General features: G+C 39.8%; 1 protein-coding gene across 2 annotated transcripts in view; it reads left to right on the top strand.

The window, feature by feature from the left end:
- The window catches only part of b3glcta (beta 3-glucosyltransferase a), a 141,829-nt gene that overhangs the window by 78,191 nt on the left and 37,385 nt on the right, over positions 1–26,253 (top strand). For both annotated transcript variants that reach the window (XM_052026306.1, XM_052026307.1), the window contains 2 exons: positions 4,315–4,384; positions 7,647–7,760. In XM_052026306.1, the coding sequence (XP_051882266.1) occupies positions 4,315–4,384; positions 7,647–7,760 (184 nt within the window). The remainder of the gene's footprint in view (positions 1–4,314; positions 4,385–7,646; positions 7,761–26,253) is intronic.

The following is a 26,253-nucleotide window of genomic DNA, read 5'->3' as shown; positions in this document are numbered from 1 at the left end:
TTCAGGACGCATGAGTTGTGGGCATTCTCACAAGTTTGTTGATATTCTGTCATTAAGCCCATTTTATTGCAACTATATACCATTGCATTACCATTCTGCTGTTAGCCTTTATAATCCTCCCTTCATGGGGAGGATTAATGGGGCAAGTTTAGAAAATCAAAAATAATGAGAAACCTAAGGACACAAGGAAAAGGAATACATGCATTTATTCTGCACTTTGTGACATTGGGCCAGATCATCCTAGACTAGCCCTACTGCTTGGACTTACCATCCATGGTCCCCACCCACCCGGCTGCAGAAGGCAAACATGCTGACCTTATGCAACAGGCAGAACTTATCCACCTGTGGATGGCAAGCAAGGCAGAGTGGGCTCCAAATGGCGTTAGCTTCAGGAACCATAGACTGAAGCCCAAGTCCATGAAATGCCCTGATGGCCTTTGACAGCATACTTTTTAACAGTCTGTGACAGTTAAAGGCAGTTAATCCTGGTCATGTGGATTTAAGTAATCAAGGAAATTTAAAACAAGCTAAGATAACAATATAGAACTAACAAGTAATTTAAAATATAGTACTAACAAATAATTTAAAATGTTAAAATAACATTAAAAAGATAAGTGAAGCATTTATCTTTTCACCAGGGATCAGCAAGTCAATGGGGTCACCATTCCAACATCAGTCCTCCATGGTATAAAGCTGATGTCTGTCAATGGTGAATCTAGCAGCAAAGCAGGCAGTCAGGAGCATGGAAGGCTGAGTCGTGTTGAGCTGTGACAGGCTGATAGCTGATAGTTCACTTTTGAGCTGCCAACATACAGTCAGCATGATTTGGGCTGTTGCCAAGAATCAGTAATGCTTCACCCAAAGGGGTACATTGGCTGCTCTGCAGGCACACAATGTAGGAACAAGAAATGAGGTAAATTTTTATCAAAAATAAGGGAATTAAAAATAATAACTTAAGGAAAATGGACAAGATGCCAAAAAATATAACACCAGAAATTAACTTGTATCAGAGTAATGGAGCTAGCTTCAAAATCAATTGATATTGAACCAAGGCTGTTTAAAGCTGGCAGAAAAGACTGATTTCTCAATTTTAATTTCTTTTAATTGATACCTAGGTGGATGCCCTTCTTGGTGCTGAATACTTTTTTTTCTTGTGGATATGGATGATATTTTTGCTTTCTATCAAATTATACATTATCTCATTTCTTTTTTAAATGAGAGCTGATGCTTTCACCTAGGCTTAAGGTAATCATTTGCCTGCAACTTTAAGGATTGAATAAAAGTGAATCTGTTTCACTTCGCACTTGTTTGGAACCCTTAGTGTAAAACGTGTCCCAAGGTGTTTTGCAGATGCATGTTGAAAATATAGATTATACTATCAGAAATGGATTTGAAGAATAGCCTTAAAATGGAGGCAAGTTGCAAGACAGGACTTGGGTGTCAAACTTCAGAATAGGATCTAGGCAGCTGAAGGCATGCCATCCAGCAATGACAGAGTGAAAGGAAAGTCATGCACATGAGACTTGATCACCTTGTCGCTATTTCATTGCCGATTTTGGGAGTTTACTGGACTGATATTGGCCTCCTTTGTTTCCGACATTACAACACTGACTATGCTTTATAAGTAACGTAACTGTTGCAAGATGCATTGTAAAACCCAGAAGTCATGAAAGGTACAGTATAAATGCCAGTCTCTGTCTTTTTTGACATACCTGGCCAGGTTTTCACATTACTGGGTAAATACCAATGTCAAAACGGAATAAGAACATCTTGGCTCAAGGAGCTGCTAGTCTACAGTGCTGTACTTCAGCACTAAGCCAGGATGGTGTTGCAACCCTGTGCCCTTTGCTTAGTCCAGTGTACTCAGTCCAAACTCCTAGACCTAAGACTCAGCACCTCCCTTTGCAAGTGGATCCTTGACTTCCTGACCAATAGACTGAAATCAGTAAGGATAGGCAGCAACACCTTTGCCACAATTATCCTCAACACTGGTACCCCGCAAGGCTAAGTCCTCAGCCCCTTACTTTACTCTTTATACACTCACGACTGTGTGGCCATATCCTGCTCCAACTCCATGTACAAGTTTGCAGGTGACAGCATCATTGTGGGCTGGGTCTCAAATAACGATGAGTTATAGTACAGGAAGGAGATAGGGAGCCTAGTGGCATGGTGTCAAGGCAACCACCTTTCCCTCAATGTCAGCAAAACAAAAGAGCTGGTCATTGACTTCAGGAAGTGCCACAGAGCACATACCCCTGTATGTGTCAATGGTGCTGAGGTGGAGATAGTTGAGAGCTTCAAGTTCTTAGGTGTAAACATTACCAATAGCTTGTCCTGGTCCAACCTTGTAGATACCATGGCCAAGGAAGCACACCAGTACCTCTGCTTCTTCAGAAGGCTAAGGAAATTGACCCTCTCCAATCTTTATAGATACACAGTTGAAAGCATCCTATCTGAACACATTACAACTTGGTATGGCAACTGGTCTGCCCGAGATCTCAAGAAATTGCAAAGAGTTGTGGACACAGGTCAGTCCATCACAAAAACCAGCCTCCCCGCCATGGATGCTGTCTACACCTCACTGCCTCAGAAAAGCAGCTAACATAATCAAAGGCCCCTCCCACCCCGGACATTCTTTCTTCTCCCTGCTTCCGTCGGGCAGAAGGTACAAAAGCTTGAAAACCCGCACCACCAGGCTCAAAGACAGCTTCTATCCCACTGTTATAAGACTCTTGAATGGACCTCTTGTATGTTAATGAGCCCACAATCTTGACCTCACAATCTACCTCTTTGTGGTCCTTGCACCTTACTGTCTACCTACACTGCACTTTCTCTGTAACCGTAATTGTAGCACTATATTCTTCATTCTCTTATTGCTTTTTCCTTGTACTATCTCAATGTACTTATGTTTTGAAACTATCTGTATGGATGGCTTGCAACTAAGTTTTTCACTGTATCTCAGTACATGTGACAATAATAATAAATCAATTCCAATACAATATAGATTGAATCAAATTGTCTAAAAAATGGCTTCTGTAATGGAATGGATCCCAGGAAGAGGTCAAGAATGATTATCTACTCAACTGAAAGTGCTACAGGATGTGCAGTAAATTATGTAAATAGAAATCAGGGGATTACAATGAATAAGAATTTAGACAAAAGTCGAGGCTTTCATTACCTCAAGCAGAAATCATCCTGTTCAGGATGACAGTTGAGAACATTTTCTTAATAGTGAAGGACTAGGGGCGTAAAAACACTAAACGTAATGTGCAGGTACAAAAGTAATCACTAATGGAATTAAGGCCTTTATCCTGCCAGTGGGAGAAAATTTCAGACTCCCATTACACTTCATGTAAACATTGCTTCAGAACTTCCTCCTTCATGTTGAGCTCCATTTTTATAATTATCTACCTAAAGCTTCTGTTCTATTGCCCTGCATATTGGCCCAATTTGCATATTATTGAATTAACTGGTTCAAAAGATTGTGGGAACTTAAGTGTAAACTACAGTCAACATGTTTAGGTGGCCATAACTTTTAACAATTATTCTAATATTATCATGCTAGAAGCTGTTGCTGTCCACAAACCGCTATTACCGATCACTCTTAAGAGTTTCTGCTAATTGAGCTTGTTTAAAGACATTTAAGATGGCTCCAAAAATTATGCTGAACCATTTGGGCACATAATTAGTAATAGAGACATACAGTATGAAAACAGGCCTTTTGGTCCGACCATCAATTTACGTTAATCTTAGATTCATCCCATTTTGTATTCTCCCCACATATTCCTCAATTCCCTACAGATTCTGCAATTCACTTGTACACTAGAGGTAATTTACAATGGCCCATTAAGCTACCAACACACACATCTATGGGATGTGATAGCAAACTGGAGTACCCATAGAAAACCCACATGATCACAGTGGAAACATGCAGGCTCCACACAGCACCCAAGGTAAGGTTTGAACCCAAGTCTCTAGTACCGTAACGCAGCAGCTCTACCACCTGTGCCACTGTGCTGAATTGAAGAATCTCTATTGACCAGAGAAACTTTCCTACTTTTCCTTCAATATTGCTGGCATCCATTTGAGCAGATGGGCAGAACATAAAAGCACCAAAAGTGTTGCAGTTTTTCAGAACGTCATTGGATTTTCAGTTTGGCAGATATGCTTGTCTTTGAATGGAGCATAAAATCTCAAGCTTCCACAAATTTCTGAAAATACCCACTAAGCTAAATTTAGTTTTTGTAGAATTCTTAAATGTAAGGTTCATATAAGCTTTTCATTTGTTCAGTTTTTAAATCTATCTTTTTACAGGGAAAATTAGTAGAAAAGGAAAACCTCTTTTTTGCAGTAAAAACATGCCAAAAATTCCATCAGGAAAGAAGTAAGTACCTGTTAATGTATTGCATGTTTAAAAGAGAGTATTTTGCATAATATAATACCAAAAGCCAGTGTCTGAATATCATGTACTTCTGTTAAAACTTCAAGGTGGGATTGTGCAATAGTTTGAATATGTACATTGGAGATAGTTGTCAAGATTTAACTATTGCTTTAAATAATAGTTTTTGGCATTTTCCATTGGGAATGTGTTCATATAAATCTGTTTAAACTAGTATGTTGATTATTTAGGTTAGTTTATGGTTTCATTTTAAAGTCTTGACCAATGGTGTAAACCATGGCTCCAGGGACCCCTCCTCATTGCCACCTATTTTGCATGATTGAACTAGATTTGGACTTTGGTCTTTGGGTGTAAATAATGGAAATTATTGCTGAACACATTAGAAGAGTATCTACTTCCCAGCACGAAGGCCAGATGCAGGCCACTTCTAATTTTAAACAGCATCTCTTGAGTAACAAGAATTTAAAAGGAATAACAACCAGCAGAAATAGAAAAAGAAAATTAGTTAAACAACATCCCTGGATCTCGGAAGTTTTGGAGACACACTTATGCTTTATGCTTGATAATCTCCCATCATTTAAGGCCAATTGCATTGCTAATGCAGGTTCGTACAAGAGAGAAAAGCCACAATATTGGGAAGCACTGTGATGCAGCAGATGGTGCTGCTGCCTCATGGCTCAGAGTCCCAGGTATGCTCTGGTGCAGTCTGTGTGGAAATTGCATGTTGTCCCTGTGACCATATGGGTTTCTCTCTGGTGCTCTGATTTCCACCCACAACCCAAATAAATGTTAATAAGTAAATAAATTGACTAATGTAGATTACCTTTGGGTGGGAGGAAAATCAGGGTGGATTTGATGGGCATATGAGAGAGAAAAGATTACGGGGAAATACATAGAGGAGTGGGTTTGATTGGATTGCTCTGTGAGCCGGCATTGACTTGATGGGACAGATGATCTTCCAATTCATACAGGGGTATGAGAAATAGGAGATACATATATCAATCCAGTCTCTGGCATTGTAACCATGTAAGCTGGTAGCATTATTTGTTTTTTGATGTGAAATTATTTTATTAATTTAATATTTGCTGCAAAGTTACAACCTTATTTTCAAAATTAACAGACTGAACAAGACAACCCAGTTACTATGTAATTTAGCACCTTAAGACTTTATTCCTTTGATTGGAAGTGAGGGACCATTGTTAACTTCATAAACCATTAAAGTGTGAAGTTTGAAAATAAACTCTTGCCAATAGCCTGTATAAAATTCTTTATTGATCGCAAAATGAGGTTCAAGGAATTGGGAAGATTAAAATAATCAAATTTAAAGGAAACAAACTAAGATTACTTTTAATTAATACAAATTCTCTCCTCTCAGAGAAACAACAATTTATGTTAATCAATGCTTTTTGCTAATATCAGTCACCTCAGTGTAGCTCTAACAGAATGAAGAAATATTAGAGCCAGAAATTGGGAATTCCAGTAGCTCAAGTCCACTCCACCATTCAATTGGAGCAGACTTGATAGGCCGAATGACATTCTGCTCTGATATCTTATGGTCTTAATCAGGTCATGGTTGGTTGTGCCCCAATTCCATTTCTCTTTCAGCTCCATATTCCTCAATACTGATTTGAATAAAAATCAGTTTTGAAAGCTTAAGTTGCTCCATAATCATAGCCTTCTAGTTGATAGAATCTCAGATATCTATCCCTGTGTGACATTATGTGGAAAAGATGCTTGATGATTTCATTGTTGAATGGCTCAACTCTAAAATTAAAATTATGTCCACTTTTTTGCTCCCTCATTCAAATATTTTTGAGTCTATGGTATCGCATTCTAACATTTTAAACACTTGGTTAGATCACTCCTAATCTTCTGTGTAAAGGGATTACAAACTGCCTTTACACAGCAGGTCTTCATAACTCTCGTTTCCTTCTCCTGAAATTGCTGCAGCACTTGCAAAACAAATCTCACTTTCTTGAGGTGTGCAAAACTGATGACTATGCTCCAACTAGTGTCTGAATAAGACTGTATGTAACTGAATCAAGGATGACTTGAGGTGGCAGGGCCAGCTCAACGTAGCATACCCTTAACATATCTTAAATGAATGTTCACTTTAGTGCCAGTTCTACTGTCATCCTGCTTCTTGGGCTATATGATCAACACTTCCATTATATGTTAAATAGCATTAGATTGAAACAGTGCTGAATCCTACTGGAATTTGATGAAAATTTGCATCACTTACAGTTTTAAGAGTGTCAAAATAAAAGCATATATGGGCTGCTGAGCTTGAAAGTGCAGCATGTCTGTCTTCCCCTTCCCATTGAAGTCTATTTTCCAGGCCTTATCCAAGTTTAAGGATATACTGGCATTGGAGGCAATCCAAAAGACATCCACGAGGCTAATCTCAGGGATGATAGGGTTGTCCTGTCACAAGCGGCTTATGAACTTAGATCTTTGTTCTTTGGAGTTTAGAAAAATTAGGGGTGATCTTACTGAAACACATAAGATCCTCAGGCAGCATGACAGGGTAGGTGTCATAAAAGAAGTAAAAAAGAGTAGAGTACAAATAGGGAAAAAAAGCATAAATAGGTGAAAAGCAAAACAATGTGAAGGAACAGCAGAGACAAACAAATGACTGAAAGTGCAAAAAGAAGAAGGGGAGAAAAAACTTCTATGTGGAAGACTGTATGTGAAGGACAAGTGAAAGATATGGAATAGTATAGGCTAAGGCTGCAAACAAAAATGCACAACAGATTTAGATTTGGATGTGGGTTTTAATTATGATTATGTCCGACTTCTTTGTAACCTCTAAGGATGATTCAGGAATCTGCCCTTTTGCTTGAAAGAGTTGGGTACCTCAGTTTAGATCATGCCTTAACCCATCTAATTGGTTCTGCTTCAAGCTTTGTAAAGACTGCTGTAGTTCCCCTTTAAACATGCTGAGAAAGAAAATAAAATTAAACATAGTAAAGATTAAATTAATACACATCTGATAGATGGCTTGACTGGTACCATGAAAATGCTTCTACCACACTTCAAGCTCTCTTTCAAAATAGTTTGAGTATTCATTTTTACCACAATGTGGAAGATAGGGTTCAGTCAGAATCTGTATTGCAAAATTAACTCAGTTTTGCAGATTTTTGGATAAGCTGCCACATAGATAATATTATTTGGCTTTCATGTATAATTTAAGAATTTCAAGTTTTGGTTACAATATTTCTAAGCAATTTTTTCCAATATCTTCTAGTACCAATTGTAAAGAAGACTTGGGAAAAAGAAGCAGCTTTAATAGAATACTACAGCGATCATGCAGATAGCTCAATTCCAACCCTGTACTTGGGGATACCAAACACTGAAAGAGGTAAGTTGCTAATATGCTAGGTTGAAGTCCCACTAACAATGTTTTACAATAAAAATGTAGGTGGTTTCATTCCTTTACATTTGTTAATAATAAAAAAATTCTTCGACGTGTCAGTTTTATGGCAAGAATTCATACAAAATGACAGGAATGTATTTTTATTGCTGGATCACGTGCACTAATTGTGCAAATCTAAATAATAATTGAATTAGTTAATTTTAAACAAAATCACATTTCTGATGCATTAAATCTGTACAAGAAACATGCATATCCAGTGGCATGCATTTGAATTTTTTTTCTCTTCAAGAAGCTAACACACGTGCTGCTGCAGCACCAAAAATTTAACACATTGATGGAAATTTTGCCACCCATGTCTGCTGCTGTTGCTGCACTAGGCTACCAGATAGTCATTTTTCTATTCTGAAAACACTCAAGTATTGTAAAATTTTCTGATCAAAGTTTTTACAATGAACAAGAAATTTTGCCCAAGAACACTTCTGAACTTTTTTCAGAGACAAAACCTCCTCACCAACTTCTAGGAATCTCAACCATAATCACACATCTCCAGAAACAGTTTAAAGAGTTTATCAAAAGCAAATTTAAATTGCTAATCCTGAAACCATTTACACTCCTAAAAGCATTTGTATTTCCAGTTGCAGAGAATGATTTATTCAAAAGATTAACATTTATCTTACACAAAATTAAAATAAGATTACAAGGCAATATGGCTAGTGGACTGAAAACTGAGATTATTGGTGAATGATTATTCTAGGGGGGATGTATAAAATGGTGTTAATAGGGAAGGTATCAGGACCACTGCCCTTTTTAATATTTGTTAATGATCTCGACTTGGATATGCATGGCATGATGTAGAAGTTCACTGATGTCAAAAATATACAAAAAATGAGGAAAAGATAGATTGGTAAAATAGCAGGTGTTTGCTCAATTATAACTTCCATGATTTTTGCCAAAAAGGACAGTAAGGTGATCAGTTAGAAAGGAGTGCCAACACGAGAACCATGACATTGTTGAGATTTGATCAGGGACAGCCAGCATGGCTTTGTGAAGGGCAGATCATGTCTCACAAGCCTGATAGGGTTCTTTGAGGAGCTGACCAGACAGATTGATAAGGGTAGTGCAGTAGATGTGGTCTACATGGATTTTAGTAAGGCATTTGACAAGGTTCCACATGGTAGGCTGCTTCAGAAGGTCAGAGGGCATGGGATCCAGGGAGGCTTAGCCATGTGGATTCAGAATTGGCTTGCCTGTAGAAAGAAGAGGGTTGTGGTGGAGGCAGTGCATTCAGATTGGAGGGCTGTGACTAGCGGTGTCCCACAAGGATCGGTTCTGGGACCTCTACTTTTCATGATTTTTAATAATGACCTGGATGAGGGGGTAGAAGGGTGGGTTGGCAATTTTGCAGACGACACAAAGGTTGGTGGTGTTGTGGATAGTGTGGAGGACTGTCGAAGATTGCAGAGGGACATTGATAGGATGCAGAGCTGGGCTGAGAGGTGGCAGATAGATTTCAATCCGGAGAAGTGTGAGGTGGTACACTTTGGAAGGACAAACTCCAGGGCGGAGTACAAAGTTAATGGCAGGATTCTGGGTAGTGTGGATGAGCAGAGGGATCTGGGGGTTCATAGATCCCTGAAAGTTGCCTCACAGGTGGATAGGGTAGTTAAGAAGGCTTATGGGACGTTAGCATTCATAAGTCGTGGGAACGAGTTTAAGAGCCATGAGGTAATGATGCAGCTCTACAAAATTCTGGTTAGACCACACTTAGAATACTGTGTCTAGTTCTGGTCACCTCATTATAGGAAGGATGTGGAAGCATTGGAAAGGGTGCAGAGGAGATTTACCAGGATGCTGCCTGGTTTAGAGAGTATGCATTATGAGGAGAGACTAAGGGAGCTAGGGCTTTACTCTTTGGAGAGAAGGAGGATGAGAGGAGACATGATAGAGGTATACAAAATATTAAGAGGAATAGATAGAGTGGACAGCCAGCACCTCTTTCCCAGGGCACCAATGCTCAATACAAGAGGGCATGGCTTTAAAGTAATGGGGGGGAAGTTCAAGGGAGATATCAGAGGAAGGTTTTTTACCCAGAGAGTGGTTGGGGCATGGAATGTGCTGCCTGGGGCGGTGGTGGAGGCAGGTACATTGGTCAAATTCAAGAGGTTACTAGATAAGCATATGGAGGAATTTAAAATAGAGGAATACGTGGGGGGAAGGGGTTAGATAGTTTTTAGGCGAGGCTTAAAGGTTGGCACAACATTGTGGGCCGAAGGGCCTGTATTGTGCTGTACTTTCTATGATTCTATGATTTGGGTTTCTCACTGTCATCTCTAGTGGGTTTCGGATGTCTCTGGGAAGGCACCATCCCTAACTGCCATTGAGTGTGGCAAAAAGCAACTTTACTGACCAAGTATAATGTGTATGATGAGCAAATTATGATATTGCTGCTCTGGGCCAGTTCCAACATGATGAATGAGTGGGGGTACACATGATAAAGGAAAATATATTTCCAGGTAAGGATGTTTTGTGCAAAGTACCTACGCACCATCTGCTCTATGTAGTAATGATTGAGGCTTTCTCTTGAATGAAAAGCAAGCTTCGCTGTGAATCTGCAGGAATTTTGTCAGTGTTGGATTGCAGTCAAGAGGCAAGCAGAGAGCATTCGTCATTTTTGGAAATATAGAGCACTCTTGCAAACTGGAAAGAGTAGATTATGTAAAAGTTCTGTGAAGTGAAGAATTGAGTCCTTGGCAGCCAACAGATGATACAGTAAAACTCTGATAATCCAGCATGCTTGGAATTTTGATGTGGCTGGACAAGCAAATTCTCCAGACTATTGGATTTTATTACTCTTAATACCCCAACACTTATTAAATTCACATTGTTTTGCTGTCATATTTTATTATAATATGTTTCCCAGTGAACCTAGTATGTTTAAAGGGAGAACGGGAAACAGGATCCTGATCAGTTTAAATAGAGCAGAGGAAATGGGGCCTTGGTGAGTTGAACTGGAGCATGGGAAACAAGGCCCCAGCAATTCAGAAGGGAGTATAGGAACCATGGTCCTGGTGAGTCAGAAAGAAGTGTGGGAACCAGGTCCTGGGGAGTCAGAGGAAGTGCGGGACAGGGTCCCCAGTGAGTTGGAAGAGAGTGCAGGAAGCAGGGTCCAAAGAGTCAGAAGGAAGTGTGGAAACTAGGGCCCTGGCAAGTTGGAAGGGAGTGTGGGAAACAGGGTCCCAGTAAGTGGAAGGGACCCTGGGAACTAGGACTCAGTCGAGTTGGAAGGGAGTTTCGCAAACATTACCTGGTGAGGCAGATGCCAAGCCATTGGGATTTCTGAATGGTTGGATAGCGGATTATCAGAGTTTTACTGTATTTTTAGTGTCATGGAGAATTGGTCTTTTCCAGACACTGCTTAGCAAGCTGTTAACTTGCGACTAATCATTCTCAATCCAAGACTTGGCAAGGCCTTTCTGCATTCAGGCATAGCCTGCTTTGGCTGCCGAGCCAAAACTAGTGGAGTGTGGTTCTTAGAACCTCAGGGGTAAAATACCCACTGGATAGCATATTCAAAGATGCCTTTTTTCTTCCTTTTCCTCCAAAAGGCAAGAACAGTCCTCTCATCATAGTAAGATAGTTAAGGATGCAGAAGACAATAACAGTGCAGGAAATGTACTCGGAATGTACTGCAAGGCCGACTGCCTATCAAGCCAGCTAACAAAATCTCAGTGAAGATTCTGATGACAGTCGCCAAAATGGTTTTCTCGACCCTTTAACCACAGTTGAAATCCACATTCCAGCACTCTCTGAAGCCTGACAGAAGAGTGGAAAGGCAGGGATGAAAGGAATAACTTTGTTCGAAAAGAGGCATTCATCTCACCAGCATGTGGCAGAAGTATGATAGGCGCAGCAGATAATCTTGAGATGAGAGGGTCATTGGATTGTCTTAGTTCCTGAACATGTCCAGATAGTGGCTACATAGCATCAGTGCATTTAGGGATAAAACTAGGTTGGCCTACAGAAACTTAAGGCTAATTTGCACAAACCCACATGATACTTGATGCCCTCTACTTAATAAGGGGATGAATTTGCCTCATGTTGACTAGAGAGTATCTGTGATGTATATGCATTATTTGATGTCAGTTGTCACCATCTAGAACATTCTGGAGGCAGTGAAATTCCAGGCGACAGTGAGCTTCACCTCCTTTGGCAGAGAGATGTAGACCTAAGTGCATAGCTGGTGCCCTCCCTGTAGAAGGTGATCATCAAGTTCCAGATGCATTATTCCTCTGACATGTGGGGGTGGGGGTGTGGGTAGGAGCATTGCTCCCACTAAGTAGTACAGGGATTGACCTTCTGGACAGAGCTTGCCTTTGACTCCACTTTCCCTGCTCCAAGTGATACTGGAGGCCCAATGGGATCACTTCTAACTTAATCATTTTACTATTAAATAGAAGGCTTCATCTCAGAAATGGTCAGAACTTTTGCAAATTGTTACAGGTCCAGAATGGTCAATGAGCTTCTAGTTCAAGAAAGTCCTCAGCAACATAGAAAATGCTGGCAGCATTTGAGGGGAGGGAAAATAGTTAACATTTCAGGTTGATGACATTTTTGGGAAAAGTTAGAAATGAAAAGAAGTTGCTTAGAAGGGCATGGTAGAGGTGGACAGCGGTGGTGCTGATGTCAGTGATGGTGATGGCAAGACTGAAATGATTGAATTTAGTGTTGTGTCCTGAAGACTAGAGGAAGTGGTCTTCCTCAAGCTCACATTGGTTTTTTCGGAAATGTACAGAAAGGCCAAAAATGGTTGTCAGAGTGGGGGGAGGGGTGGTGTGGGGAAGAATTAAAGTGAAAGGCAGCTGTAAGTTCAGAGTCACCCTCATGGACTGAACAGAAGGGTTGTGCAAAGACTATCTCTGCAAATACCAGATGCAGGAGACCACATTGAGAACACCAAATGCTATTTATGTAGAATAAGTCCAGTATCTGCATTGTATTTTGTCTTCAGGTACAAGTAAATAACTGATTTCCTAAATTAGGTGAATTGTGCTTTTAGCACGTTTCCAGTTTTTCTTTCAAGTGTTCAGCATCTGCAGTAATTTACCTCCAGAAGATTTTAATTTTACTACATTCTCTGATCCTATTCAGAGTAAAGAACTCAAAGATAAAATTTGTGAAATCAATTTTGGTTCAATTCCATGATTCTTAGAGGTGAATATACTGGCAATCCAACATTTTTAGTAAACACACAAGAGACAGCAGGTGCTATAATCTGGAGCAAAAAACAAATTGTTGGAAGAAATCAGTGGGTTGAGCAGCGCCTGTAGAGGCAGAAGGATCATTGACATTTCGGTTCAAGACCCTGCATCACTGAGGGTTTAGAGGGTGATAGGTTGGAACAGATAAGAAGGGAAATAAAGAGGGCAGGTGGACCCAGGAGGGGAAGGTGGAGATAGAGACAGGCTGGAAGGTGATGTGGAGATACAAAAGACTGCAAGTTTGAGCTTACTTCGCTAGATAGCAAGAGTTTTGAAAATAATTACTAAAGGAATCATAAAGCCTTTGTAAAAGTCCTTAAATTATTTTGAATTATTTCTGAAGTGACTTCACTTATACAGGTAGGCATACTAGTCAACTGCACATATCATGATTTCACAATATAACAAAAGAGTGACACACCTGCATCCCTTTTATTTCCTGATACTGATAGAGGGAGAATTGTAGACCAGAACAATGGGTCTTTTTCAGCTAATAGTACTATTTGAAAAAAGTTTAACGACTTATCCAAAAAGTGGTACCTTTTTAAGAAGAAATGCAATGCACCCTCAGCATTGCACTGCATCGTCAGCTCGGATTATTTCCTGGGACAAGACTGGAATCTACCACCTTCTTACTCAGATATTGTGTTGTGCTAGCTGAGGCAACTAATTACTTTTATTTTGAGCTGATTCTCTTACAACCTTCTGCAGTTTTGGTTGTGAGAGTGTGCTTTCCTTCTACTCCACATTCCTCTTGTTATCCAGTGTTCTGGGCTTCTTTTGCAGACTTGTATCTCTAATCATTTGAAGAGCATGGATTACACAATGTTGCTATGTTTCTGGGTAAGAAGTAGTTACTGATTTAGCAGGGAAGCTTGGAGGTTTTGTAATATTGTTAAATTCTGAAGTGAATATTTAATTTGATAGTACAGTGTAGGTCATATTGGATGCAGTGAAATCTCAGTCAACTGTTGAAATTGTCTTTTGCTGTTGTTAAGGAGTTGACCTAGCTAAGTCGCATCTTTCCTGCCACATTTAAGATTCACTGTTGAGTGTTTTCTCAATTTCATCAGACTGAGAGTTGGGTTTCTCTCCAGTTTGTTATTGCTGCTCTTATTACATTATGCTGTTCTCCTGAACCCCACAGGGAATCATATAGAGCCTCATTTATATCCATGCAGCTGGTTTCTGTAAGCAAATAGCGGTGATTGTTGTTCTTTATTAATGTTTTACATTTTGTAGTCATCACCGGTGAGCTAAATATAAAAGTAAAATGACAGCATGCGCATTAATGAATTGACTTGTGATTGTTATTGATCAATGCCTCCTAAATAGCAATGCTTCATTTTGTCTAAAAAAAAGGAATACTTTCAACCTTAGCCTTCATCATTAATCAAACACTATCGGATATGTAAGCTGAATGTCAAAACTTAATATACAAATGTATTATTATGCAGAGTTCCAAGTAATTGATCTAGCAGAACAGACTATAATTAAACTAAATTGGGACTTTCATTGATCTGTTTCATAACTGCAATGGTACATTTTGTTCCAAGCAGTGCTGCTTAACTTGTGCCAAAACTTAAACAGACTTTGCTGAAATTCTTGTAGCACTCACTTGAACATTAGGCCCCTGAAGAAACATGGATCTTTTTTAATTTTTGTTCTTTAACTCTCTTGGACATAACATTTTTCAAAGTAGTTCAACACCATCAAATAATCATTTATATATATTAAGCATTAGTGCACATTTCAGTAAATGTCAACGTGCAAGCATTATTCAGAATCTTAAGTAGTAATAAATCATCTAATTATTTGGAAGTTTTGCTTCAAATTGTCAAAATCACTGTCACAAACTTCTGAAGTTTGGGGGCTGTTCCAAGGTTGCTCAGTCATGCAAATTTCTAAATGGGGGAAAGTTGCATTACATTTCAGGTTGTATACATTTATGCTATGCAAGAAACTCATTATTAGGGATGGTGCAACGTTGCTTCAAATGTTGCTTGGGCGGCACAGTAGCATAGCGGTTAGTGTGACACTATTACAGCGCCAGCGATCAGGGTTCAATTCCTATCGCTGCCTGTTCTCCCCATGTCTGCGTGGGTTTCCCCTGGATGCTCCAGTTTCCTCCCACATTCCAAAGACGTACGGATAGGTTAACATGGGTTTAAATGGATGGCACGGACTTGTTGGACCAGAAGAGCCTGTTACTGTGCTGTATAAATAAAGTTTTTAAATAGAGTTTTAAATTACATCACTTTTAAATTACAGAAGCAGGATATTTGGTCCAACTGGTCTGTACTGACACTATGTTTCTCTTAAGTCTTCTTGCCATTTCTGGCTTTCCGATTTGGTATAATCCCCACATTTTGTTATTATGCTTCCAACACATGGCACTGATACTCGTGGAACATCATTTTCCACTTTCTGCCTCTGAATAACTACCCTCCTTGCACTCAGTTTTCTGTTTTGCAGCTTGATATCCCTTCTGCTACCTGCCCCTACAGTTCCTTACTGAAGATTTAAAAAATATATTACATCGACTATACCATCCTTCTATTCTTCATTATATCTTGAAATAATTCAATAAGAGTGGCCAAGCAAGAAACCATTTGAGTTGATTGCTATTTATTTTTTTTCCACTGACTAGATATTTTTCTGTTACATCTTTGAGTAATGATTCCATGACTTCTATCACAGCTCCTTATTAAAACATGGTTAGCTGCCCTTATGGACAGCATTCTTTTTCCTAATGAAACTTTATGGGCTGGATCTTGCTGGCTGTTGCTGTGGGTGAGAGTAGAAACATAGACATTTAGTCATTTGAAAGGCAGTAAGCCCGAGACTGGTATATGCTATTAATCACAAAGTTCTGGACTTCACTGTCTTTTTGACTTCCTAGTATATATGCTTGGAAATGGACTCATGGATCCTTTGATGAATCTAACCAGTCAAATTTGAGGTCCCCATTGGAGAATGGAGGTTGGAGACTGCTGATTAGGATTATGTTTAGTTGAAGGTTTTACAACTGTTGTTTAATTCCTGAGCAATTACCTGTAAAATAAAAAAATTTCTTTAGCCAGAGGGTGGTGAATTTGTGGAACTCCTTGCCACGTACAGCAGTGGAGGCCAGATCAGTGGGGGCGTTCAAGGAGGAGATAGATAGATATCTAAATAGTCAGGATATCAAGGGATATGGGGATAAGGCCGGAAATTGGGATTAGAATAGTTTTTTTTTCTTCCCCCATTCCCCATTTCTCATTTCTATTTCCCTTTCCTTGGAGCAGACTCGATGGGCCGAATGGCCTGCTTCTTCTCCCTTGTCTTGTGATCTTGTGAATGTGCCCTGCATCCAAGAACTTGAGATAGTGATTCATAAACTTCCAATCATTGATTCTGCTATATAGTATGGTTAGCTTTATCATCCAGGGTTGAATTTCCAGGCATTTTTAAAAAAATATTAATTAGAAATGCACTTTATTTACAGTATTGTTATACTTAGCTTTAATAACCATTTTTTGTTGTTGTTTGAGCCTCATCTTTACTCCTTTTTCTATTTACCTTCAGACTCATCACCAAAAATTCTCCAAATCCCCACTTTACATTTAATGTTCTTTCTACTGTCCTATTATTTCTTTTCAAGGGCACTGGCTTCATTTCCATTTCAGGTGGAGCCCATTTTATCTGTTAAATTTCATCTACTGTAGGATTGGGGCCAGTACCCCATGAAACAGAACCCATCCTTTTCACACCAATCTTTTATGGTGCATGAAATTTTCTTTTCTTGAAAATGAAGTGCATGTATTGTGGTTTAGCATAAAATAAGTGCAAGTCAGGGGGTGTGGCGGGGAAGTTTAGAAAACCAAAGCAATTGCTCTTACATGGTGTTGACAATTATGTGGAAATTCTAGGCCTAAGTACTTACCGTAAGCCAGATGTAGAGTTAAGCATCATTCTTCTGAAACTTGTGTGCAAACCACAGCAGCTATTATCTGATGAATCTTCTAATTAGAATCATAGAATTGTTACAACAGAGAAGGTGGTCAGTTAACCATCAAGTTTATGCCGGCTCCTAATAGAGCAATCTCATCACTCCCATTATCACACAATTATTTTCTCAAGTGTCTATCCAGATCCCATGAAGGCATTGATTAATTCAGTTTCCCAGTTCCTTCAGCTAGTGAGCTCCAGATCATAACTTCTCTCAACATAGCAAAAAATGTTGTTTTTCATTATGCCTCCTTCAAATAGTTTGCAGATGTGCCTCCAGTCCTTGAACCATCTGCTATTGGGAAAATATTTCCTCTATCTTTCCTATCTAAACTAGTCGTAACCTTATACATCTCTATCAAACCTCCACTCAGCCTTTGATCCAAGGAGAACGCCAGTTTCTCCAACCTAATCTAGTAGTTGAAATCCCTCATCTCTAGAATGATTCTAGTAAATCATTTGTGCACCCTCCCTGGGACTTTCAGATTCTTCCTCAAATATTCTGACCGGAACAGGTTGCAATAACTAAATTGTGGCCAACAATTCAACATAATTTCTTTACTTTTATGCTCTTATGAATCAATTTACAAACCCCAGCATCACATGTGCTCAACGAACCATTGTCTTAACTTGTCCATCCACCGTCAAGGATTTAAGCAAATGCATAGGTCCCTCAGTTCCTGAACACCATTTAGACTATATTGTCTCTTCCTGTTCAATTTAATGTGTAGCACTTTTCTCTGTATTAAATTTCAGCTGCAATTTTTCTGTCCATTCAGCCACCCTCCTCGCTATTTACCACACTTCCAAACTTTGTCATGATTCACAAATTTGAAACTTTTATGCCACAATTACCTAATTTTGATTTCTGTTGAAGTTACACTCAGTTGACATTGCACATTCCTTTCAAACTTTTTTATTCATTGGAAAACACAAATGCCTTTTTGTGTTGAACCAGTATCGTACCTTCCCTATCCTCCCCTTCTGAGCTTGTCGCTTACCATCCATGAAAGTATATTCACGGATTTTATAAAGATTGTGCCCAAATTGCAGTACCAATAATCAGATGATTGTTAGCTGTTGTAAATTTAAGGTTACTTATGTATAGAACCAGATCTTAGGATGTTTTGTACCTCCCTAACTAAATCCTTACAAAGACATAAATTGATTTGCCCCAGAAAACAGAAGAAATGATTGTGATGCATAATTAATCTTCACCTCTTGATTGGAAAGGATGCAACGTGCTTTCTGCTAAGTACAATTTTGGCACAAATAGTGTAGTTTGTTGGCAGCAAGCAGCAGCCAGGGACAAAATAATTATTATTTCTTGTATTCTTATTTCTTGTACATTATTTCATGTTCAGGGAAGACGTGTGCAAAGGGTTTGTTCCTATGCTGTACTGTTCTATGTTCTAAAAGTTAGCCTGCCTTAAGCTAGCACACAGGGTAGCATGCAAGAGATGTTACAGTGGAAGTCTTGATGAACGAGGTAAAAAGTAGGAGAGATATTCTCAGGGTTTCTGGTGTGTGCAGCAGGAGACAATCCAGTCGCACAAAGACAATGTAATGGGTAAAGATAATTGTGGAGGTCATTGCAGGCTTAAGAGCCCAATTGCTGTGTCAGAAGAAGCTTAATTCCTGATGAGAGTAAAGTCAGGGAAAGCTATTTCAAAAGCCCTACCTTACAAAAAGCACCATTATCCTTGACCATTGCTCAATTCTCCATAACCACGTCATTCATCTGGCAACTGTCTCATTTAGTTAGGACTTGCGTTACCCACAGTGCTGCAAGACTCATCTTTGCACATACTGCCAGCTAGTCCAACATTACATCACGCAATGGTTTGCGTGACACCTGTGAAGCACTTTTATCTCTCTCACAAAGTAAGGTGTCACACAGCTAGAGCCAGCAGACCTAACTGAAAGAGGTGGGAAGCACCTGTCTCTTCACATTCTAATCCCCTTGCAGGAGAGAGTGCTGACCACTGTGGGAAGGAAGGGCAATGCTGAGGCAGTAACCACTGGTAGGGATGAAGATGGCATTACACTTGTAACTAATCATCTTTCTTCTAACCCATTTCTCTCTCATATCTAATGCTCTGTGAATTGCAAGCGCCAGATGATGCAAATTGAAAATGCTTATTTTCACCGGTCCCCTCAGATTAACTGTCCCTTTTTCCATTTCAAATACCCATGAACTATAATTCATTCAGGCACTTGTAGAAGATAGTTACAGATAATGAGGGGACCAGCTTTAAATTTCACAGTCATAGCCATCAGCTCATACTGACACTGTATTTAAATTAGAGGAGAACATAAAGAGAAGATCTGTACACAGTGAACCAACAGCACAAGTAAGCCACAGATAGAGCAAGGGGAAAGAAAAGTTTGTTTAAACCCGTTGGGGGGGTGACATTCCACACTGTTGTACTGCAGAGCACTGCAAAGAATTTGTACTGCAAGGAGTTTGATGGACCAGACCACAGGAAAAGGTCTGAACACAGAACACCTTTATGTTTTTGCAGAAGTGACCCTGAGCTTACACTTTTCTGTCTTTGGCCTCCTACACTATTCCAATAAAGCCTAACATAAGCTTGAGAAAAAGCAGTAGGCAAGTAGCAGCTTTTGGGACTCGAAATTGAATTCTGATTCAGATAAATTGTTCTTTCTGTTTGTATCAGAATAACAAAGTTGCTGTAAGGTTGTCCATCAGTAATATTAATTCAGTTTTTCTCTCTCCGCAGACATTGCCTGAACTGCTGAGGATTTCCATAATTATACTTTTGGTTTTAGGTTTCAGCAACAGCTTTGATTGCAATTCACATTCTCTCTCTTTCTCTCTAACCAGCCACATTAATCTATTATTCAAATAGCTCTGTTATCTTCGAGATCATCTTGACAACCTTATCAGAGGTATTTCTTTTGTCCTATTATTCCTCCCCTACCTTCTCTGCAACTTGAAACTAACTTGTTTTCTCACTTCACCACTTCTGATGACAGGTCTTTGACATGAAGTATTAACTCTATTTCTCTTTCCACCATGTTACATGACCTGCTGAGTGATCCATGCAGAAGGAAGCTTGCCAAATATCTTGCATTCAGTGAGGAATATAATGCCAACCTAACAGAGAGCTTTATATAGAATTTGGAGGTTATCCTTAAATATGCTTGTATAAATCATCATGATGAACAATTTGATCATCAGTATCTGAGCTTTCATTTCAGCATAAAGAAGCAACTGCTTAAGGTCTTGAGTACCATAGTGAAAGCTCAATGGGCTGCTCTCATAGTTCAGAATGTCAGTACTCAAAAGGTTTTTTCAGGGTGTCACAATCAATGCCTCGGCAGATTACTTAGTTTGCTGATGCACTGCCATGAATTAGTGTCGGTAGTTTCATGGACCATGAATCTGTTGGTCTGGCTGCTGTCTGTTCCTATATTTCACGATGAGAGTGCAGTCAGAAGATAGGCTTTCTGGACCCCAAAGCTGCTCATGGGCATCCTCCATCTGTAGACTCCTCTATTGAAATTAAACAGTTTTTTTGTAGTCTCTGGAATAGGACCTCAGAACCATAGACAGACAAAACATCCAGAAGACAGGCACTAACAGAATCCATAAAGGTGGCAATTTTTTTATTTGCAACATAATTTGATTTGAAATCTTGAATTGAAATGTTTATTTTGCATTTATTTTGGCATCATGTGTGAGAGAACAACTTAATACTCAGTAACTAAGGGAAGGCAAGGCATGTGGGTCTACTAGTGAATAGGTAATTGCTTTCATGAATCAGGCCAGAAAGGGGATGTTTAGGTAGCAGCCTCCTTTTCTATTCATAATCTCTCACTTGTTACATACTTCTTCCATCCTAGTGCTGCTTCTCAGCTTCTCATATTATAAGTGGTGGCAAACTCTATCTTGTCATGACAGCAAGGTTTTGCAGCATTCAGCCAGCAGGTTGGGACACATACATTGAATTTCAGGGCTTCTCAGCAGAGGTCCAGGCTATGGGCGTTTTGTTTCACAAGATCAATGTTGTGCTCTTTCATATTTATTGTGGCCGCATGGTCTCAGGTTGTGCTATCTCACAGTGATAGATTCTTGTTACCCAGTAAGACCATAAGAAGTAATAACAGAAGTAGGCCATCTAGCCCTTCCAGCCAGTTCCATTGTACAATAAAGTCAAGGCTGATCCAACATTCCTCAAGACCAGTTTCCTAATCTTTCCCCATAATCCTTGATTCCCTTATTAATTAGAAATCTAAGTATTTCAGTCTTAAGTGTACCCTTGGATTCTATTCTGGTATGGTATTGGTTTATTATTATCACTTGTACCAAGGTATGGTGAAAAACTTGTCTTGCATACATACCGTTCATACAGATCAATTCATTACACAGTGCATTGAGGTAGTACAGGGTAAAAACAATAACAGAATACAGAGTAAAGTGTCACAGCTACAGAGGAAGTGCATTGCAGGTAGACAATAAGGTGCAAGGTCATAACAAGGTAGATTGTGAGGTCAAGAGTCCATCTCATCGTATAAGGGAACTGGTCAATAGTCTTATCACCATGGGAAAGAAGCTGTCCTTGAGCCTGGTGGTATGTGCCCTCAGGCTTCTGTATCTTCTGGCTGATGAGAGAGGGGAGAAGAGAGAATGACTCAGGTGGGTGGGGTCTTTGATTATGCTGGTTGCTTTACCTTGGCAGCGCGAGGTATAGATGGAGTCCATGGAGGGGAGGCTGGTTTCCGTGATGTGCTGGGCTGTGTCCACAACTCTCTGCAGTTTCTTGCGGTCCCGGGCAGTGTAGTTGCCATACCAAGCTGTGATGCATCCAGATAGGATGCTTTCTAAGGTGCATCGATAAAAGTGGTGAGTGTCAAAGGGGATATGCCAAATTTATTTAGCCTCCTGAGGAAGCAGAGGAACTGGTGAGCTTTCTTGGCTGTGGCGTCTACGTGGTTGGACCAGGACAGGCTATTGGTGACGTTCACTCCGAGGAACTTGAAGGTCTCAACCCTTCTGACGTCAGCGACATTGATGTAGACAGGTGCATGTGCACTGCCCCCTTTCCTGAAGTCAATGACCAGCTCTTTTGTTTTGCTGACATTGAGGGATAGGTTGTTGTCATGACAGCATGTCATTAAGCTCTCTGTCTCCTTCCTGTAGTCTGACTCATCATTATTTGAAATACGGCCTGTTACGGTGGTACTATCTGCAAAGGAGATGTAGATGGAGTTAGAGCAGAACCTGGCCACACAATCATGAGTATAAAGGGAGTAGAGTAGGGGGCTGATGATGCAGCCTTGTGGGGCACCAGTGTTGAGAATAATCGTGCTGGAGGTGTTGCTGCCTATCCTCAGTGATTGCAGTCTGTTGGTCAGAAAGTCAAGGATCCAGTTGCAGAGGGAGGTGTTGAGTCCCAGGTCTTGGAGTTTGGTGACGAGTTTGCTTGGAAATATAGTATTGAAGGTGGAGCTGTAGTCAATAAACAATAGTCTAATGTAGGTGTCTTTACTGTCCAGATGCTCCAGAGATGAGTGTAGGGCCAGGAAGATGGTGTCCACTGTAGACCTGTTTCAGTGGTAGGCAAATTGCAGTGGGTAGAGATTTTCCAGGAGACTGGAGTTAATGCATGCCATAACCAGCCTCTCAAAGCATTTCATGATGGTGGATGTCAGAGCCACCGGTTGGTAGTCATTAAAGCACGTTACCTTGTTTTTCTTAGGTATCAAGATGATAGTGGTCTTCATAAAACAGGTGGGAACCTCAGAGTGAGGCGGGGAGATGTTAAATATGTCTGCAAGTACCCCTGCCAGCTGATCAGCACAATATCTGATGCTTTCCGTGGTTCACTCTCAGGAAAACTGATCTTACATCCTCCATGGTGACCGCAGGTTCATTGGAGGCTGTCGGGGGGTGGGGGGGGGGTGGTGACAAACCAATCCCCTCCTGTTCAAAACATGCATAGAATTCATTAAGCTGATCGGGAAAGGATGCACTGTTGTAGGCAATGCTGGCCGACTTCATTTTGTAGCCCGTTATAGCATATAAACCCTGCCACAACTGACGACTGGTCTGGGACTCAATTTTGGACTGGTATTGTCTCTTGGCATCTCTGATAGCTTTATGGACGTCTTGAACTGAGATTGGAATTGTGGCTGCAGTGGTTTGATGATTTCATTGATGTGAAGTCCTTTATAACAAGATAAACAAATTCATGGTACAAATAGAAGTAAATGGGTATGATCTAAATGCTATTATTGGAAATGTGGCTGTAAGGTGACTCAAGCTGTATTTGATATTTAGGAAGGACAAGGGAAAAGGAAAAGGGGCTGATACTAATAATGCAGGAGATTAGGTGGAGAATAATATTGGCCTGACAAATCATGATGTAGAACTAGAATCGTATTGAATCAGGTAGGCCACCAAATACTTGTTGTAATACTGGGCGCAGAAAAAAAAACAGGGAATTAGATATGAGTGTAATTAGGGTAATACTGCAATAATGGGAAATTGTAACTTACACTGAGGCTGAACAAATCAATATAATAAGATGGAAGTTGAATTCATGGGATGTTTACAAAATGTTTTTCTAGATCAGTATGCTGAGGAAAAGTTTATCTTGTGCAATGACAAAAAATTTGATAATCTTCTCAAGGGGCTGCTGGGTAAGAGTGACCATATGATAGAATTTGGCATTGAATTTGAAAGTCATGTAATTCAGTGCAAAACCATAGTCTTAAATCTAATCCAAGAAAATTACAAAGATGAGAAAATAGTTGAATTTGGTTGATTGAGAGAATACATTGAATAGTTTGAAGGTGAACAGGCAAAGGGTGGTGTTTAAAGAAATAATGCATACATTGCTAAAAAACATATAATCCTTTCAGGCACAAAGAGCCAATGGGAAAAGTGACTGACAAGAGATATTAAAAGTAATGCTAAGTGCAAGGAAGAGGTTTATAATGTTTCCAGAAGAGTCATACAGCACAGAAACAGGCCCTTCGGCCCAACTTGTCCATGCCGACTGTGATGCCCAGCAAGCTAATCCCAATAGCGTTGGGCCTGAGAACTGAAAGCATTTTAGAACTCAGCAAAGGAGGACCAAGAAATTGAACAAAAGGCACGATAGAATGTGAGATTAGGCTGACGAGAAATATAAAAGAAAGACTCTGAGAACTCTTGTAGGTACAAAAATAGGGGAAAAAACCAGCAAGGACAAGTGTGGGTCATTTATAGGAGAGACAGGAAAGTTATGGTGGGCAATAAGAAAATAACAGAGGAATTAAACAATTACTTTACATTTGCCCACACTTATGAAAGCATACAAAGCCTTCTGCATATATTAGAAAATCAAAAGTCTAGCAAGAATAAGGAATGATAGTATTAGACAAAAAATAGTACAAAGCAATTTGGTAACCTTGAAAGCTGATAAATCCCAAGGACCTGGTAATTTACTTCTCAGTGTTTTGAAAGAGGTAGCTTTAGAGATAGAGGATAATGTCATTATCACCTTACAAAATTCTATGGATTCTGAATTCAGGAATTGTTCCTGTGGGTTTAAGGGCAACTAAGTAGGGAACTACCTATCTGATAGCCTAATGCCTTTGGTAGGGAAATTGCTGGAACCTATTCAAAAGAATAATTGGTTTGAGTAGAGCTGCCAGCCTGGATTTACGAAAGGAAAATAATTTTTAACCAGTTTGCTGGAGTTCCTCTGAGGATGTGACTAACAAAAGAGAAAAGAACAAAGCAGTCAGAAGGCAGTTGATAAAGCCCCACACAGAAAGTTAGCAAGGTTTGAGCATGTGGAATTGGGCGTAATGTACTGACTTAGACTGAGAATTAGTGATTGGACAGAAAGCAAAGAGTGGGGAAAAATGGATCATTCTTAGGTTGGTAGGCTGTGATTAGGAGAGTACCACAAGGATTGGTGCTTTGGCCCCAACTTTCCCCATCTGTATTAATGATTTGACTGAGGGACCAAATGTCATAAATCCAGATGAAGGGTCTTGATCCAAAATATCAACTGTCCATTTCCCTCCACAGATTGCCTGACCTCCAGCAGTTTGTTTCTTGCTCCAGATTCCAACATCTGCAGTCTCTTGTGCCATCATTAATCCTAGTTTGCTAACATTACTAAACTAAGTGGAATTGTATGGAGGAGAATGAAATGAGGTTTCAAACAGATATTGATAAGCTGAGAGAGTCAAAGTCAGCGAAAATACAGCAGATAGAATATCATGTGGAAAAATGTGAGGTTATCCACTTTGGTACATGTAACAGAAATGCAGAGTATTTGCTAGATGGTGAGAAATTGGGTAGTGTTAATGTTCAGAAGGACCCTAGGTATGTGTGTCATTGAAGGCCAATATGCAGTGAAAAGTGAGTAGGAGGGCAAATGCTTATTACAAGAAGATTTCGAATATATGAATAAGGAAGACTGATTACAATTGTATAGGACCTTGGTGAGAGTGCATCCACAGTATTGTGTGCATTTCAGGTCTCTTTACCCCAAGAAAGGATGTACATGGCAGAGAGGGAGTGCAGTGAAGATTCGCTAGACTGGTTCCAAGAATGGCAGGTTTGCTGTATGATGAGAGATTGAGCGGAATGGGACTGATTTCTGAAGAATGAGAGGCGATCCCATCAAAACATACAAAATAATTTTTAAGTGGCTCACCAGCCAGATGCAGAGAGGCCATTTCCCCCAGCTGAGGAGTATTTGGCCGGGGGAACAGTTGGAGAATAAGGGATACATGATTTAAGGCAGAGTGAGGTGAGATTTCTTCACTGAGGGTAGTGAACTTCTGGAATTGTTAACCCTGGAGGACTGTGGAGGATCATTTATAGTGTTCGTTCAGAGCAGAGATTGACAGATTTCTCAACATTAAAGGACATGGGAATGGTGCTTCAAAATGAAGGGTAAGATAGATTAGCAATGACCTTAATGAAAGAAAAGCAGGCTTGAAGAGTTGGATGTCCCATTCTTGCTCCTATTTCTTATGTTCTTATGTTAGTGCAGACTTCTCAATCACCATTCTTTGTCAGTACAGTTTAGGCTCTCAGGGCAGATAACTAAAATTTTTGTCAAACAGATTTGTTTTAAGGAACATCTTTTGAGGGGAAGGACAGTTAGTAAAATGAAGAGATTTAAGTAGGGAATTGCAGAGCATAAGACTTTGATAACTAAAAGCATGTTGCACAATTCTGAAGTGACAAGAGTATG

This window comes from Pristis pectinata, chromosome 11, assembly GCF_009764475.1.
Source record: "Pristis pectinata isolate sPriPec2 chromosome 11, sPriPec2.1.pri, whole genome shotgun sequence".
Taxonomy (NCBI): Eukaryota; Metazoa; Chordata; class Chondrichthyes; order Rhinopristiformes; family Pristidae; genus Pristis; species Pristis pectinata.
The sequence above is the reverse complement of the archived record's forward strand: the minus strand, read 5'-3'. Positions and strand labels throughout refer to the sequence as shown.